At 29.6% G+C, this 14710-nt stretch overlaps 1 protein-coding gene across 3 annotated transcripts; it reads left to right on the top strand.

Moving 5' to 3' along the window:
* Nucleotides 1-73: 73 nt before the first annotated feature.
* LOC108329649 (agamous-like MADS-box protein MADS2) lies at nt 74-5822 on the top strand. Of its 3 annotated transcripts, none has more exons than XM_017563967.2 (8): nt 74-612; nt 3674-3752; nt 3915-3979; nt 4190-4289; nt 5034-5075; nt 5166-5201; nt 5324-5463; nt 5543-5822. In XM_017563967.2, the coding sequence occupies exons 1-8, from the start codon at nt 428-430 to the stop codon at nt 5637-5639; spliced, it is 744 nt and encodes a 247-aa protein (XP_017419456.1). In that variant the 5' UTR covers nt 74-427; the 3' UTR covers nt 5640-5822. The 3 variants fall into 3 exon arrangements, with proteins under 3 accessions (XP_017419456.1, XP_017419454.1, XP_017419455.1); XM_017563965.2 differs by having other exon boundaries at nt 78-612; nt 5160-5201; XM_017563966.2 differs by having other exon boundaries at nt 80-612; nt 3918-3979; nt 5160-5201.
* The last annotated feature ends 8888 nt before the right edge of the window (nt 5823-14710 follow it).

Here is a 14710-nt window from a genome sequence, read left to right as displayed (position 1 = left end):
CATGGGAAAGAGAAAGTTACATGAAAGTAGAAAGAAGTCGAACCCTAAGCTGCACTAAAATTTTCTGGTGGAGGTGGAAAATCCTGAGGATAAAAAGGCAAGTTGAAGAGTACAGATAGATATATAGAAATACAACAAGAGAAGAGAACACAAAACTCACACAACACTTTCCCTTCTCTCTCTTTCTAGGGTTCCAAGTTTGAAGTTGAAAGTGTTAAAGTTTCTCTTCCTTTTCACAAATTTGGTTGCACTTGCAACTGAGCGAAGAAAGAGGGATCAGCAGGGGCACGAGAGGAGGAAGAGGAAAGAGAAGAAAAAACAAGAAAAGTGGAGAAAGGGATAGGTGTTGTACTAAAATAGAAAAATTGAGTGAAAAAAAGGAAAAAATTTACAAGTAGAAGGAGTGAGGTTGGAGAATAATAAGGATATGGGGAGGGGAAGAGTGGAGTTGAAGAGGATAGAGAACAAGATAAACAGGCAAGTCACCTTTGCAAAGAGGAGAAATGGCCTTCTCAAGAAAGCCTATGAGCTATCTGTTCTCTGTGATGCTGAGGTTGCCCTCATCATCTTCTCCAACCGTGGCAAGCTTTATGAGTTCTGCAGCAGCACTAGGTATGCAGTATGTATGTGTAATTCTTTCTTTTCCTATTTCTCAAATGCTCAAATCACACCTTTTTCTCTCTCACTTCTGAGATCTACTTCCTTCTCTACTTTTGTATATCTTTCTCTATTTTCCTTTCTGTCTTTCTTTCCATTTTCTTTTTCTCTACTTCCATAATTAAGGACCATCAAATTTTATTATTATGTCATTTTCTGGCTTTTACATCACAAGGCTTCGTTTATGTTACTGTAAGGTGGAGAAATCATAGTCCAGTTTTAATCTGATTTTTGTTGTAAGGGATGGTAGATTTATCAGATCTAGTAATATGGCACATGATCTGGTGAATATCTAATATTTTGTGTACATTGTATGATGGTTTACTAGGTTTTATTTTTGTCAAATTCAGTGTTAACTTTTTTCCTTCAAGTGTGGCTTTTTCTCAGAAATGAGATCGAGATCTTTCTGTTTATTGACACAATATTTACTTCAGTTTTCTCCTTAACTAAGTAATTTTCGTTGCTAGCTAGGTGAGTTGCAGACCGGTTATGGTTATAAGTAGCGTCATGACATGTTCTGTGTAACTACTTCAACTAAACCGGTATTCCTATGAAGCCATTATCATGCAGTGGTTTAATTTTCACAAAAAAAAATGAATTACATTTCTATTCTTGAAATTAATATCTGTTTCATTTGGAAAAAAATCAACTGTATCAGCTTTCCTACTTTGAGGAGGAGTGATAATGTAAAGATAATTGTATATGAGTGTATGAAAAATTGTTGGTTATCATGTCATTTTTTTTTTGTACTTCCATGCAAAAGTCATATTTCTATTTTTTAATTTTTCCCCATTTATTTTATTATTATTTTAATTTAGTCTCATGAGCACACTTATGTAATACTTTTTTATGTATCTTAGTTCTTATGCTTTCTAATTCCTCGAATTCAGACCTAAACATTGAGTTAACATCTAAGTTGAAAAATGAAATGACGAATAAACAAATAGGATATATAATACCTCGAAAGACATGTATAACTATGCAAGTGGGTTCATTTTACTTATTGTAAAAGATTTTATACTTTTTAGTTTCATAATTTTTTTAACTTTTTGGTTAAAAACTGTTTGATCCATTTCTAAATTTTTGTCCTTTAATTTTGTCTTCCAGTCCAAAATTTTAATTAAAGACTGAATTTTTAAAATTTAAAAAATATTTAGAGATGAAAATATATTAAGTCCGAACTCAAATATCTTTGTCTGGGAAGACCCTCAATATGGTAAAAAGGAAATATAAGAGGTAAACATGAAATTGAAAATTTCATCTATCTTTCCTTGTTTCTCTCATCTTATTCTTTCACATAATAAAACAAAATGTGATTCTCTGTTTATTTGGTAGGGAAAAAAAAAATATTTGGGGAGACATTCTGCTTACTTCTTCTGTTACATTTTGGAATGAGTTTCTTTCTTGGAAATATGATTTCTTATGAATCTACCAATGATTGATGTAGACACATAAGTCATCCTAACAACAGAACAGTGCTTAGTACAGTTATTAAGACATTTATTGCTTTAGGTATAATGTGTTAACAAGAATATTAAATATATACAAATACTAACTAAAAGCTTGAGATGTTTATACATTAGCATGTAGAATGTGCATAGATATAAGTTGAGAATGAACAGAACTCAGATTGAACGAAAAATCACGAAGGGATAGCTGGTTTACTGTGGATCCAATGTATCTAGAAAAGTAGTGATTATCTAGGGCTAAATTTTGTGTGACTATTGCTACAACTTCATGCACACATGTCTTTGTGTTTATCTAAATGTCTACTATCTAAGTGTTAAACACTTAGGCTCCAAGTTTACTACTATATATCTGGACATTTAGATGAGAATTCACAAACTAATTTGAAGTAGTGGATAAAGGAACTTTTACTCATGCACAATTGGCATATCATCTTTTTTCACTCCCAAAGATCTTCTAGTCCAATGTACCAAATCCAACAAGAGATGTTGTATATTGTCCAGATTTTTAACACTTACATGAAGAACTTATATTTTAGACTTGTAGATTGTTGGTAACATGTTTCATTAAATTCCACGAAAAATATGTTAAACTATTTTTAACTTATATAAACTTAGATTCATACTTAAGAATAAGATTTTCGGTGAAAAAGCTTGTGTTAAAGATATTAAAATAAATAATCTTGAACAAGCTTTATTCTTCCCACTTATTTATGTTTAGCCATTTGACTTCTTTTAGTTTTTCTCAATTTTTATTTAAAAAAAAATAATACTCAAGATACTAAATGAAGAAGAACGCAAATATGTAAACTTTAAACTTAACCTACAAACTTTTGTGGTGTAATATTACATACTTTGTTTACGAATATTCAGGTCTAAGACCAATATATATACATATAGTAGCTCTTGCAAACTATATTAAATTTACTAGTTCAGAAAACTTGATTTGTTCACAAAATGGATTTTATTTAAATTTATTGTACCATCTGAGTGGAATTTGTTAAGATATTTTCTGAGTTAACTTGCATTTAAAACAAAACAAAACAAGACTGTTAGTTACGTGTTCTTCAGAGACAGATAATTCAATGTTTCCAATCTATGATGTTTGTTTTTCTTTCTGGTCTTTGCTTTGCTCTACTATTTCTAGCACTAATTAAAAGCTTCAATTCATCAATTCTGTTTTCTGTGGCCTAATATATTTAACAATTCGCATGCCCTACTATTAACTGTGTATATCATGTACTACAGTTTGGTTAGCTTATATAAATGCAAATGCTGCTAACTATTTTTTCCACTGTATGCAGCATTCTCTAAAACCTGGTCAGTATTTTTGTAGTCAGCTTCTGGTTTGAAAGATTTGTGTTCACAAAATCCATCTACTTCAAATGTTACTTTCAAGATACACAAGGACAAATAATAAAGAGGCAAAACACAAGATATATAATGTTGATTAATTGACATCCTTTTAGTAATAGTGGTTTATGTATGGTTATCCAAGCCATCATCATCAAATTAAATGCTTTTTTTTCCCTTGTCCACCTTCAAATCAGCATGCTCAAAACACTTGAAAGGTACCAGAAATGCAGTTATGGAGCGGTGGAAGTTAGCAAACCTGCTAAAGAGCTCGAGGTATAGGAACTGCTTTAGCTGTTTATTGGCATACAATTTAAATAATTATGGGAAACTGTAATATATAACTAAATATATAACGTACAATAGATGCATACATATATGTATATAGTTTTTCTGTTACTGTGACATCTTCTAATTCTTATTATTTTTCATTTGTAGCAGAGCAGCTACCGTGAATACTTGAAGCTGAAAGCAAGATTTGAATCACTTCAAAGAACCCAAAGGTGAATTTAACAGGATAGTATTTAGAAGATATGTAATGAAATGATTCATGTTAAAATAATACTAACTTTCCGAGCTAAGATGTGAATAAAATTTCTTGTGAACATTTAGTCATGAAATATTTTTATCATGTTTGTTCGAGATTAGTTTGCATATCACAATGACAAGAGTCAATTACTTTGACCAATGCATTTACCTCTCTGATACTGCAGAAACCTTCTAGGGGAAGACTTGGGTCCACTGAATACCAAAGAACTTGAGCAGCTTGAACGGCAATTGGATTCTTCTCTAAAGCAAGTGAGGTCCACCAAGGTAATGATGGATAATTTAAGCATATGTTAGTTTTTCATAAAAAGATAAGAAAATCAGAAAAGTAAAACAGAAAATTATAAACTACATTGCTCATGAAGTGAAAGTCATCTTTTATAAAAATTAACACTAAAATAGATTATACATGAAGTGAAAATCATCTAGGCCAGTTTTGTATTACGTACAAGTTTGTTTTATTTTTCTTTCTCATTCTTTCTCCCGTAGAATGTTTACAAAGAATTTTACTTGAGTTGGTCCTAAACCCATTAACGTAGTTTTGTATCAGTAGTTGCAGAAGCTTAACGTTCCTCCGCTTGATTTAACACCTTTTCGTGAGTATTTTTCTCAGACATTTTTTTCTGATACCATGGCCAGTGCATCATTCACTGTATATGCTAAAGTCATATAAATGACATGATGTGCCATGAATTCTTCATCAACTAAAAAGATTATGCTGAATTGGTACTTCCAAACATTCTTAAAATGGAATTGTATTATAGAAAAGTGAAAATCAATGCAATAGAATCGATTCATTAAAGATTTTGGACATTTTTAGATGTCAAGAAGTCGTCAGTGACACATTCTTCTTTTTATAATAAGAAACTTATAGATACTTTGTGTGTGTCTCTCTGTATATATGATTTATTGTGTACTTCTAGTTCTATCCTCGTGTGAAATTTCCATAAGAAAAGCTTAATATTGTGACTCTTGTTTGTTACCTGGCACTGCTGAAACATCAAATCGCAGACACAATTCATGCTGGATCAGTTGGCTGATCTTCAAAACAAGGTACCTTGTTTGACCTTATCAAAGGAATAAAGCAACTCTATGGATGGTAATAATTTGAAGGTATTGCTATTGTTTTTGTTGCAGGAGCAGATGTTGGTAGAAGCAAACAGATCCTTGACAATGAAGGTAATAGTGTACCATTATCCACAATGTTCTTCTACATCCTAGAAAGATTGATTTTGTAACATAAATTCACATTAAGGTCCACTTCTGATGGACATGATTGATGACTACCTACTTGTTGGCAGCTGGAAGAAATCAACTCAAGAAATCACTACAGGCAATCATGGGAAGCTGGTGATCAAAGTATGCAATATGGTGGTCCACAGAATTCTCAGTCTCAGGGCTTCTTCCAGCCACTGGAATGCAATCCCACCTTGCAGATTGGGTAACATAAGTGATTAGAAAATGTTTATTTGAACAGTACTGTTATCTGAACTACATTGTAATGTGTCCCTTTTGTTCAGTCCTGATTACAGGTACAATGTTGTCGCTTCAGATCAGATAACTGCAACAACTCCAGCTCAACAAGTGAGTGGCTTTATTCCAGGGTGGATGCTTTGAGCTATTTAGGCTGATCAGTATTCAGTTGGAGACATAAAAGCAAAACACCCCACCAAAGGGCAAAGCCAAATGCATCTATTATTCTTATTTTGGTATAAGAAACAGCTGTGACTTTTGTTCAAACTTTTGAACCATTTCTCATAGACATGTGATATTTATAACATTTGAGTAACTTTTGAAGGATCCTTTTCTTATTATTAGAAATCTGAACTTCATCTTATAATTTTCTTCTATTGCATCACATGTTAACCTTGTCTTCATGTGAGCTCAGTTTTCTGTTCATAACGCTTCCATTATATCAGTACATGAGGATTAAAAAATCTCCTGAAGCTCTGAATCCTCTTTTCAATCTTTCATTGTATAAAGAAAAATTCAATGCCAGTTTTTTATTTCTTCAATTCAGATATCCTTGTATAGTAATTTTTCCTTAATTTGAAACAGTGGCATGGTTTTCTTAATTGTTTTCATCCTTTCTAGTTGAGACTCATGGCTTACCTGTTGAGAAGGTTTTTAGGGCTTTTAAAAACTTCTTCATTACTTAAATTGTTCTTGTTACGCCAACATTTCTTTCTTCTCGATTTCGAATTAACTACTTTTCATATTATCTTTATAAATATTAAAGTGATTATATATTCATGTGAAAGCAGATTATAAATAAAGATATTTATCGTTTACTTTTTATTTTTAAATCAAATCTCAAGTTATTTGAAGTTTTTAATTTCATTATTTTATTTATATTGAAAACGCATTGCGGATAAAAACCTGTTTTAAGATTGCATTTCAAAAAGTTTATTCTGTAAAATTAGTTCTGGAAGTTATTATATACGTTTTGGAAAGCTTGTTGTAGAATGCAAGCCGCGCAATGCAGTCTGAAAATCTAGGTAATCTAAAAGTCACACTTTCATAAAAGGTAAAATAGTCATTCTGAAAATAGGGAGGTGCACTAAGAAGTTTTGGGTGTCTAATAAGAAAACAAATATTTTTTATAAAACAAGAACAGGCCCAATAATCCTAACAGACCAGAAAAATAAAAAATGGAGGGTAGGTTCTACTTTTACTTTGGCCCAAAGAGGGGATTACTATTAATTCAGAAGCAATTATTGGTTACTATTAAATTCTGTATGGTGCAGCATTATGATCATAGTTAGATTAATCTCAAGTGTATTATATTATTGCAGTTTCTCTGGATGTAATCAGAACTCCTATTTTACTTGTGTAGGTTTCCACACATACGATAATAGAGACCTCATATGTATAAATCAATTATTAATTGATTCAATATAGTAAGTAATAAAAAAAGATAGTAATTATTTATTTAAGTTTTTTTTTTTCTAGAAATATCTTTGTATAAATTTATGGTGAGAATGGCTTGACCATAAAAGAAAGTATTGTTAGGGGTCTATGAGGCGATGATAATGAGTGTATATGAAGCCTATATCTTAGATCCCTAATTTCTTTCTCTTAATAGAAAAAGGAAAAGTAATAAGAGCATTGTTTAAAGAAATAAAGAATGAAAGAAAGATGGACCACATAAGAGTTTAGTCTTTTAAGTGTACTAAATAATATGAAAATGAGGTTTTATGTTGGTGGACCACAAGGGCACATCCTTTGTTGTCATAACTAGCATATAGCATATTTATAAGTTTATGCCTGTTTTTGTACATATCCACAATCTTAACTCAATACAATCAACTTGCTTCTATTTTTAATTAGCCTAGGGAAATGGGTCCGGATTAGGTTATTCACCATGGATTTGAGACTTTTTGTTTCTTTACTTACTTATACATATTAAATAATTGTGGTCCTATATCTCACTAATGAATTTCCATTTTAAATTATAGTGAATATGCTTTTTTTTCTTTCTTTTAACAGATTGCATTGTCGTTTTTTTTAAATTCTATTAAGATTATATTACTATCTTTTTCATCACTTATATTACTCTAGAAAAGGTTAATATTACATGAGATATATTCCTCATCAATTAAGAAGTTATTTTTGTGAACACCCAAACATACCTCATCTTTCTTTTTATCCAAGTCAAGAAAATATCTCCTCTCTTCTCTCTCTATTTTCTCTTAGCCATACTTTATTTGTTTTAAAATCTTATTGCAACCTGCAATCAATGAGTAGTTTAGGATAATTTTTTTAATAAGAAATCCAAATAAAGTAAGTTTTCATTACTTTACAGTTTCATTCCTTTCTTACTTTAGTGAAATTATTGTCATTAAGTTTAATAGGACAATTGATAAAAATGATTTTATTAAGAGTTTAATTTCTTGAGTTATATGAAACTTTACCTGTGAGGTAAGGAAACTACTAAAAATTATATTCCTACTAATTTATAATTATGATAATTAGATTGTGATAAATAAATGAAATATTCAACTATGAAGTACTTATTCATATTGTTATAGAACTAATGTTGGTGTATAATTAAGTTAAATTGATTTACTATGTATAGGTGTGGTGGATTGAACTTTTTTTAGTGTGTTTTACATTAAATTATATCTTTTTTAGACAAAAAAAAAGTAAATGTGTCCAAATAAAACCAATAGACTACACTTATATCAATTTCTCTTTCCTAAAAGTTATAGATTTTTTTCTCGATGAGTGAGTCATTTCTTGTTGGGCACGGCAAGCAAATTTGACTCCTAAGAGTTGGGTAGTTAGGCAAGAGAAAAAACACATTCTTTTTATAATTCAGTTAGCAAAGTAATATTGTTGTTGATGGATATGAGTTTATTGGAAAAATTTTTGAAAAATTTGCTCGCATTACTCATTTATTAAGTGAGTGATAAGTGTGATAATTACGTATTATTCATGTTTGTTAGAATCTCTTATTTTTTTTTTGTATTATGTGTTTTGTGTTATTTTCATACAAAGATGATAATATATATATATATATATATAGAAGTAATTATTTTTTTTAGATTATTTTGTAGGGAAATAAAATATTGGAGAAGAGTATATTGTTGCCTGTCAGGACCTTCTCGCCCAATCACTCATTCGTTTAATGAGAATATTGTCTACTCGTCTAGTGGTGATACTACCACACTCAGCGAAAAGGAGTAATGAAACGTGAAACCAAAGCAATCTCTCGTCTAGCGAGAGGTCATGCTCACCCAATGAGAAAACACATTTTAGGAATCATAAAAATGTTAGAGTTAGATAAAAATGAAGAGTTTTTTGTTGCGCGAACGCACCAGAGGCCAACACATGAGCATTGACACTTTCAGGGCTCAAAAGCTTCATGTTCCTTCATCCATTCCACCATTTTGATATCCTTTTGTTTCATAGGTGTGAGGAATCGTTAATATGTCATTTCATTGGAGTTAGATGTAATATGTAACACCCACATATTTTAAAGGGTATTACTGATAGTAGAGACTAAATTAATTTGATATCTCATATAAACAATCAAACTTTATTTCAATTACTCCAAAGTACAATACCAAACTTACAAACTTTAAACAATATAGTCTTCACCATTGAAATTTCAACTTATAAGTTTTACACAACATAATCTTCCCAATACAAATTTATTCTTTTTACAAAAATCCCTGAAAGTTTTTCCCCGCATCTCTCTCATCTCTAAGCTTTTTCAACCGCATCTGCAACATTATCTAATCACATATAACATGAGTTATATGATCATAGCATAAACAAATAAGGGTAAGCCTACCATATCATATCAATCATTAAACTTGTAATAAGAATAGTTCAATCATGTATTTTTACAATTACTAAAATATCATTACCTCGATGTCATTAATTCATCATTATCAAAATCATCTTCCTCAATTTCATAAACCTTAAAATTTTACCATGCTTACTCACGAAGCCTTATGGTCAGACCGCTCTCTGCCTGCTTCCTTAAGCCTCACCTGTATACTATGTCTTACTCTCTGAAGCCTTATGGTCAGACTTCTCTCTGCCTGCTTCTATAAAACTTATGAACCACATATTTATGTCAAAGCCTTATGGTCAGACCACTTGCTGCCTGCTTTCATAAACCTCAGGTGTTACTTTGCTCATATCAAGCTCTCATGGTATAACCGAACATACTACTTCCCGTAGGAAACATCATTTCATAAGCAATAATTTCTTATATCCACTCCAACATTTCATCAAATCAACAATTCATAACCTCTTCTCCACATAACTCAATCATGTTCATTCTCTAATCATAATTTGACAATAACCTATTTTGGTGTCAATAAATTAAACATATTGCCAGATATCATACTTCATATTATAAACTCATTTTGACCATAACGAGTATAACTCAACATATTTTCACCAATCAAAGATTCATAGATCAGCCAAAACATTTCAACATATCTTAGCAACTACGTATTAAAGTCTGAGCTCAATGTAACGATAAATAAAATATATATGAAGTTTTTACCATGATAACTTTATGCATCTACAATTGACTTATTTTATTTTATTTTCATCCTATTAGAGATCTTTCTTTAGCCCAATTGGTCACCAGAGAGGACCCAGATGTCTAAACGCATCAAACTCACCTTCGACGCCAGCACATATGACTAGTCACAACTGACTGGACCAGGCCAGGGCTGCTCTATGATCAGGGATGTGCCAACTCAGGTTTTTAAGGTTCCTCTATCCTACCAACAAAGGGAGGCCCTTAATAATTTACAATTTATTTATTTAATTTATCTACCTTGTTCTCTTATGCTCTAAATCTAAAATACCTAATTTTAATATTTTACTTTCTCTCACAACAACCTCAAACAGTATCTGTATATTTAATACCCATATACAAGTTATTACAGAACCCTTTCTCCAAACCTTCCAACAAGATCAATTTCAGCCAACAAACTCATTCAATAAATTCATCACAATAAACATCCTTAATAGAATTCATACAAGATAATTATAAACAATTAACAATAATAAAATATTCTATAAATGGTCATAGAAGAATACAATATTTGACAATCATAAAAATAATCTTAATATAAAAATTCATGGGGAAACCAGAAGTTGAATCTGGCAGAGCCGGTTAGACAACTTCTAATCCATCCAACAATACAATATAATTAAATAACAAGAACAATACATGTCTGGGGAAATAAGAAGTTGAATCTGGGAGAGCCGGTTAGACAACTTCTAATCCTTCCAAAAATGCAATAAAATAAATAAGTAAAGCAATAAATAGTTTGGGGAAACAAGAAGTTGAATCTGGCAGAGCCGGTTAGACAACTTCTAATCCTTCCAAAAATGTAATAAAAATAAATAAGGAAAGAAATAAAAAGTTTGGGGAATCAAGAAATTGAATCTAGCAGAGCCGGTTAGACAATTTCTAATCCTTCCAAAATACAATAAAAATAAATAAGGAAAACAATCAAATGTTTGGGGAAACAAGAAATTGAATCTGGCAGAGCCGGTTAGACAATTTCTAATCCTTCCAAAATACAAAAATAAACCACTAATAACATACAAATGGCATAACATAATCAACATCACATTTTACAACTATCCCACTTGGATATCAACACAAAAGCATACTCTCATTTAAAATTCAAGATCATACAGAAACAAAATACTCCATATTCAAGATTTAAAATTAGACAAGAAGAATATAGCATATTCAAGACTCAAGATAATACAAAAAGAAATACTCAAAGTTAGCTTCCCTTACCTCTATTACAGACTTAATCTCATCGCTCTCTGAAAACTTCCAGAATATCCCCTTTGAAATTAAAAATTCTTCCAACTCTCTTCTCTCAAAAATTTTCTAAGTTCTTTGGTGTAAATTTTCAACCTTCCCCCCTTGGCTATTTATAGCAAAAAAATTTACTATTCATTTTTTAGTATTCATTTTAACTATTCATTTTTTTATTCATTTTACTATTACAAAAATAATTTTTTATTTGCAATTTAATGAATTCTGATCTCAAAGCTACATGGAACACTTATCCTTTCCAAATATTATTTATTATTTTTTTTGTTTTACTATTCACTTTTTACTATTCACAATTTACTATTCACAATTTACTATTCACAATTTACTATTCATCATTTTTTTTTTAGCATTTAACTTACAAATATTTTCAAGGATCTTACATAATATGTACCTATATTCTTTGTGACTTTTTCTGTGTAATATAATCTCTTTCATTACACTTTATATTTTATCTTTATTATTCATATGCATGATGAAATATGTAAGCGATTTGATGGTATCTAATTATTGAAAAATATTTTAGAACCTAGACATAAATAGAACAATCAAGAAGTTTGGTTCTAAACATAGATTATTGATCATTATAGATATTTTTTTTAGTGCAAATCTTACATTAAAATAGTTAAGAAATTAAAATTTTCAATTAAGAATTTAGAATTTACCTCTAAAGAATTAAGGTTTCTACTGTTTGTATGATCATGAACAATATTAAGTATGTTAGATTTAATTTATACAATAAAATAATTATTTTTTTATTAATATAATTAAGATTTTATAAGTTTATTTTTCTTATTGTCTAAATTTATAATATTTTCTCTTATATTTCAAAGTTAAACGAACATTATTTTAATTTATGAGAGATACTCAATTAAAAGTTATAAAAAATTTAAAATAGTTTTATAATAAATTCTATTAAAAATAACCAATTTTATGATTTTTTATTTTATGTATCTCAATTAAAAAATACAAAAATTTAGAAAATTTCTTTTAACACACATAAAATAAAAGTACCTAAATTTATTATAGTCTTAAAATTTAATTATATGTAAATAAAATAAAATGAATTAATATTTTAAAAGTAAAATTAATATCACCAAATATTTAAGTTGATATAAATTGGTTTCTTTTCTTTTATATGTTTAAGATGAAAGAAAATAGTCCACATATATATATATATATATATATATATATATATATATATATATATATATATATATATATATATAAGTTGACTAGGAATAGTTTATTTATTACACAGAAGGCATTGTCCAAGTGAAAAGACGTAGGCATGATGACAAATTCACAATCATGGCACTGCAATTGCTTCTTCCATTACAGTTTCAGAGGTAATTAATAAAGGAAGAGAGAGATCATTTTTGCTTTCTTTCATTGCTCACTCAATTACATAACAAAACTAATTAAGGAATATTTCTACCACAAAAAAATAAGTATCTATCTTAATTTATTTCTAAAATAGGTAACATGCTTTGCTCTTTCAAAGAAAATAAAACAAGCGATTAAGGATTAAGCCAGTCTTAAAAAAAACACTTAGGATAATGATTAAAAAACAAAAAATTGTTAATTTAAACAAAATTTAACTTAATGTAATACTTAAGCAGAAGTCGTGTCATGATTTTTATTAAAACTGAATTAAAATTGTGTCTGTTCAAAAAAACATTTACATTAAAATTATGTCATTTTAATATAATTTATCTATAACTGTAATTTTTTTAAAAGTTTATATTTTAGTAAATTTAAAAAGTAGTTACACTAAGTTGGTTAAAAAACTATAACTAACAAATGGCTATAAATAAAAAACAGATGCGTATGAATACAAAACTTTGCAAAAAGAAATAAATTCATATCTAAACATTAAAGAAATCAATTTCTAATTCACTTTACCTTGAAAGTTTATAATATTAATTTTATAGTAATTCACTTCTATGCAAATAAAACCTAATCATTTACTACTACACAAAAACGCGAAATTATGTACTTAAATGATATGAAAAGAACACGTGACAAGAAGTATCATGATTAAAAAAATTAAAATATAACTATGAGAAAAATGTTACGTTAACTCGTGAAAAAGGTACAAATAATTTCTTGTCTTTCCCTCTAAACATATTATAATAAGAAAAAAATTACACATAAAGAAGCTGCTGAATTACAAAATCTAACTAATATTTCTAAAGAAAATTAAATGTGTAATTAGGAATCTAAATATTATGTTTTTTTCTTTAATAAATTGTTTGTTTTGAATCTTTGACGTTTTTTAATTGTTTTAAAATTTTATTTTTTAATAAAAAATTATTACAAATAGTACTTAAGGCTGTGTTCACACCAGAGGATTTACCGTTTACGATAATTATAAAGGAATAAATTGAGAGATTATTTGTGTTTACCTTGAGGGAAAAAATTGAGAGATTATTCGTGTTCACTTTGAGGGATTAGCGAAGAAGAATTTGAGATGATTTGTGGGATTAATGCTTTTTTGGTATCTCACTAAAATGCTCACATTAAGAAATATTGTTCTTACCCTGAGCCTTTGATCAAATGTCATCACCTTTTATTTCAAATAATCCATGACAATGAAGTTATTATCTTTTTTATATTGGGATATGATGTTGCTGCACTAGAATGGTAACAGTGTTTGGAAGTTGGAGATGAAGAAGAATGAAGGTTGAATATGAAGATGATTGACATTGAGGATGAACAAGACGAAGTAGAGAGAAGGTTCAATGTGAAGAAGATGAAGAAGAAACGTTGAAGAAGCTTTCTGGATCGATTCAAGCATTGGTTTATTTGGTGATTCAAGCGTTGGTTTATTCAATTCCACCAAAAGATATTCGATTCCAGCTCGTAGAAGATGTAGAAGTAGAAGTTGTATTCGGTTCCATCATGTTCTATTTTGTAACATATTTCGTTCCAACTGCTGGGATTCGACTCCTTTGATAATTGCTTCAACACCTCATATTCGGTTACGAAGCTGGGTGTAACCGAATACATTGTTTCATATTTGAGAAGTTGCTCCTTTCACCACAATTTCAGTAGAAAAAATTTACCTCACACTAGTGGGATATAATTGTATGTTACGTTTGTGTCGAAGGAGGTAGAAAATTTCAGCTTTGCGGATTCGCTCAGAATATAAATCTTGTTGGGGTAACCATCAACTACACAATAACTGCATCTATCAGTATGGTGTACGTTTCCACATGAAGTTTTAACTTCAAAGACTATGTGAGAGACTGTTTTATTAATATGTTATTCTTTCATATTTGTTGAAAATTGATTAGGGCGGTGTCGAACTATTTTCACAAATATGGACATGGAGACAAGTGCTACATAAATAACTACC

The sequence above is a fragment of the Vigna angularis genome, chromosome 2 (genome assembly GCF_016808095.1).
Source record: "Vigna angularis cultivar LongXiaoDou No.4 chromosome 2, ASM1680809v1, whole genome shotgun sequence".
Classification (NCBI taxonomy): Eukaryota; Viridiplantae; Streptophyta; class Magnoliopsida; order Fabales; family Fabaceae; genus Vigna; species Vigna angularis.
The sequence above is the reverse complement of the archived record's forward strand: the minus strand, read 5'-3'. Positions and strand labels throughout refer to the sequence as shown.